Source organism: Emiliania huxleyi (assembly GCF_000372725.1).
Source record: "Emiliania huxleyi CCMP1516 chromosome Unknown EMIHUscaffold_175, whole genome shotgun sequence".
NCBI lineage: Eukaryota > Haptophyta > Isochrysidales > Noelaerhabdaceae > Emiliania > Emiliania huxleyi.
Genome location: NW_005200835.1, coordinates 213,241 through 216,672, shown reverse-complemented (window position 1 = coordinate 216,672; position 3,432 = coordinate 213,241). Strand labels below are relative to the sequence as shown.

The 3,432-nt window shown below is 60.6% G+C and overlaps 2 protein-coding genes across 2 annotated transcripts in view; both read left to right on the top strand.

Moving 5' to 3' along the window:
* The window catches only part of TGD (dTDP-glucose 4,6-dehydratase), a 2,118-nt gene extending 956 nt beyond the window's left edge, over window positions 1-1,162 (top strand). The window contains exons 4-7 of the mRNA XM_005783963.1: window positions 98-170; window positions 257-298; window positions 367-510; window positions 581-1,162. Of these exons, the coding sequence (XP_005784020.1) occupies window positions 98-170; window positions 257-298; window positions 367-510; window positions 581-880 (559 nt within the window). The 3' untranslated portion in view covers window positions 881-1,162. The remainder of the gene's footprint in view (window positions 1-97; window positions 171-256; window positions 299-366; window positions 511-580) is intronic.
* Window positions 1,163-3,171: 2,009 nt separating this feature from the next.
* EMIHUDRAFT_59424 (thioredoxin) lies at window positions 3,172-3,429 on the top strand (the record flags this gene model as incomplete). Its single annotated transcript, XM_005783962.1, has 1 exon — window positions 3,172-3,429. A coding segment is annotated over one exon (258 nt), but the record flags the coding sequence as incomplete, so codon positions are not given.
* Between the last annotated feature and the right edge of the window lie 3 nt (window positions 3,430-3,432).

Below are 3,432 nucleotides of genomic sequence, written 5' to 3'. Positions count from 1 at the left end.
AGCCCCCCCCCCCCCCCGAGGTGCGCCGTCCGCCTCCGCACCCGCCGCCTCCTTACCCGCTGCCTCCTTACCCCCAGCCCCCCCTCTTCGCCGCAAGGTACTCGTTCAAGATGCCAATCATCGTCACGCGCGGCAACAACGTCTTTGGGCCGCACCAGTACCCCGAAAAGGCGCGCGCCGCACGCCCGGCGCCCACCCGCCGCGCCGCCGCGCCGCCGCGCCGCGCCGCGAGCGCTGCCCGCCGTCTGTCCCTCAGGTGATCCCCAAGTTCGTGCGGCGGCTCGTCAACGGACTGCCGGCGGCTCGGCCGCGGCGGCGCTCCGCACCCGCCGCACGGTTCTGCTCACGCCCGCCCCGTCCGAGCAGGTTTGCATCCACGGAGACGGCTCCAACTCGAGACACTTCATCTTTGTGACGGACGTCGCTAACGCGTTTGACACGATCATGCACAAGGGCGTGGACGGCGAGGTGTACAATATCGGCTGCGACGACGAGTTCACCAACCTCGAGGCTGCGGGCGACGCGCACGCGCAGGCCCCGCGACGCGCCCGCGCGACGCCCGCCGCGCGCCGCCCTGTAGGTTGCGAAGAAGCTCGTGCAGGCGGTCACGCCCGGCATCAGCGACGAGGAGGTTGCCGCGCAGATCACGCACGTGGAGGACCGCGCCTTCAACGACGTGCGCTACTACATCGACTCGAGCAAGCTGCAGGCGCTGGGCTGGAAGTGCCAGGTCAGCTTCGAGGAGGGGCTCAAGCGGTGCGTCGACTGGTACAAAGCCGTCGACAAGAACTGGTGGCCGATCGGGACAGACTCGGCGCTCGCCCCCCACCCCGTAAAGCCCAAGGACGCATCACCGTGCGAAGTCATCAAGGGCAACTGACGAGGAGTGAGTCTGCGGAGACTGCTGGGCGTGGGACGCCAGGCGCGGTGGCTGTGGCACATGATTGGTCCCGTGGCACGTTATTGGTCCGCTGTGCGGCGTGGCGCGTGCGGCGGCACGCACAGCTCAGGTGCGGGGCCGATTGCGGATTGGCGACTACACACTACACTGTGTCCGTGAGAGAGTTTGGACATTGGAGGGATTTGGCAATTGCCAATTGGCATTTGCCATACGGCCGGTGTACAGTCTCTAAGGAGGGCGGGAAAGATTGATTCTCGCCCTCTGTCTGTAACTATTGATATTGATTATTGACAGCATCCCCTCTAACTATTGACAATATATTGACATATTGATCGCTGATTCGTTAACCTCCTCAAGCTCCAAGAGCACACACCAAATGTCGACATTTCTCAATCTCATTGTCCACACATCGGAGTTCGGACGCCTAGACAACAAAAGTACTCGCTCTCTTTTATGTCCCACCATGCAGAGCGCATCTCTCTCTCTGTTGTGCGAGGCGTGAACCGCGCCATTCGCTCTCACCTGGCAACCCTGTCTGCACGTCTCGCGCGCGCGTGAACAGGGCTCCAGGCCCCGAATTACGTGTGAGTGTTAGAGTTGTTTGGTATTGCTAAAAATCGACGCCTAGATGTGGGGGCTGAAATCGAAAAAATCACGAGTTCAAAGCGATTTTTATGCGATTTAAGCGATTTTGAAGCGATTTGGGCCCGTTTTGAACGATTTAGAGCCATTTTCAAGGCCCGGGATGGGCCCCCTATTGGTATGTTGAGTCCAACCTGACGCGGTCCTGAGACCTGACCAGCCCAGGCCCAGCCTCTCCTCTAACTATTGCAACATATATTGATATTTCCCGCAAGTACGGGCGCACTTGGTCCTAAAACGTAAAATAAACGAGAAAGAAACGAACAGACCGAACGCAAGGGAGGGATGGGAGGACTAAAAGAAAGGGACGGCACGCCGCCACACAAAGGGAATTAAAGGGGAGGAGTGTGGTGCTAGCCGTCGCCCACCCTAACCCTTGGTCGAGCGTCTGCCTCTTTCTCTCTCCCTGTTCGCAGTCCCTCGCCGATTCTCGCTCTGCAACCTTCATGCCACCTCGCGGTCGTCCCACTCTCGTCGTTCTCCCTCCTGTCGTTTCCTCCTCTGTCGCGTCGTTCTCGTCTGCCTCGTCCTGCGACGCCGCCGCCGCCTGCCGATCCCTTGCTCTCGCGGCTTCTCCCCGCCTTTCGTCGCAGCTCTGCCCTCCTGGCGGCATATTTTGGCCCCTCGAGTTTATCGAGCTCTCCTCGCGCAAGGACGACTCTTCTGACGCCCACTGCGATCATTTGCCGCCAAGTCATATCGTTGCTCAGGTCCACTCTCTCTTCGAACACTTGTACCTTCACGGATGAAGCCGGCGCTGGGGTCCCCTTCGGGTGCATCGTGACGGCTGACTACGGGATTACACTGGTGTTTCGTTCTCCTCGGAGTCTTCTTCCCCGGCTTCCCCCCGTTTGGCTCTTACTACGTTTCGATACTACGTTCATTTCGTTCAGCGTGGCTCACCCTCCATGCCGTGAACAGGCCGCGCTTTATCCATCCTATATTCTTCTCTCTCTCCTCTGCCCGTGCCTTGGTCTTGTCGTTGTTTCGCACCCATGTCTGTATGGCGATCGAGGCTGCCTTCCCCACTACCTGTAGTTCACTCGTCACCTCTCCTGCCAGCGGTCCTGCGAGCTCCCCTCTCTTTCTTTCGGGTGTGTATGGAGTCCGTGAGTGCGGGCAGCGTGCAGGCAATCACGGGCGCTATTTTGTCGTACTCCCCTTCGGCGAGCGCTCCGAATCTAGACCCCATTGCCTTTAAGGAGGCTGCCCTCGCGCGTCTCAACACAAACACGAGTTGTTTGGTATTGCTAAAAATCTCTCTCGCGTCTCAGGAATGCGGCTGTGTCTTGGGATGGCGGATGGGAGGACTTGGTCCAAAAAAAGCCTCTCTTTTTCTTTCTCCTCGCAAAAATGTGTTGCATGAGCTCTGACGATGGGACGCCCCCCTGAGCGCCCCCCCCCTTGAGAGACCTCGAAAGTGCTGCGTCTGCCTCTACTCGCCCGGTATGAGCTCGTGGTTCGTGGCCGCCTTGATTGCGTCGGTGTGCGAAGGCAGCAGCCCAGCCGTGCTCGCGGGCCCACGTGCGGCGCTGCAGCGCCGCCGCGGCGTGCTCAGCGTGGCGGTCCGGCTCCGTGGCGGCGTGTCGCAGCTCCAGTCGCTCGAGGAGTGGGAGACCATTCGCAACGAGGAGTCTGATCGGCTGGTCGTTCTCGACTTCACGGCCACGTGGTGCGGGCCGTGCCAGCGGATCGCGCCTGCCTACGCCGAGATGGCTGATCACTATTCGGATCGTGCGCTGCTCGTGAAGGTTGACGTCGACGAGTTGCCAGAGCTGGCGGCCGAGCTTGGGGTGTCCTCGATGCCGACTTTCCTCTTCTTCCGCGATGGGGAGCAGGTCGACATGATGCGCGGGGCGGATGAGCAGGGCCTTCGCTCGCTCATCGAG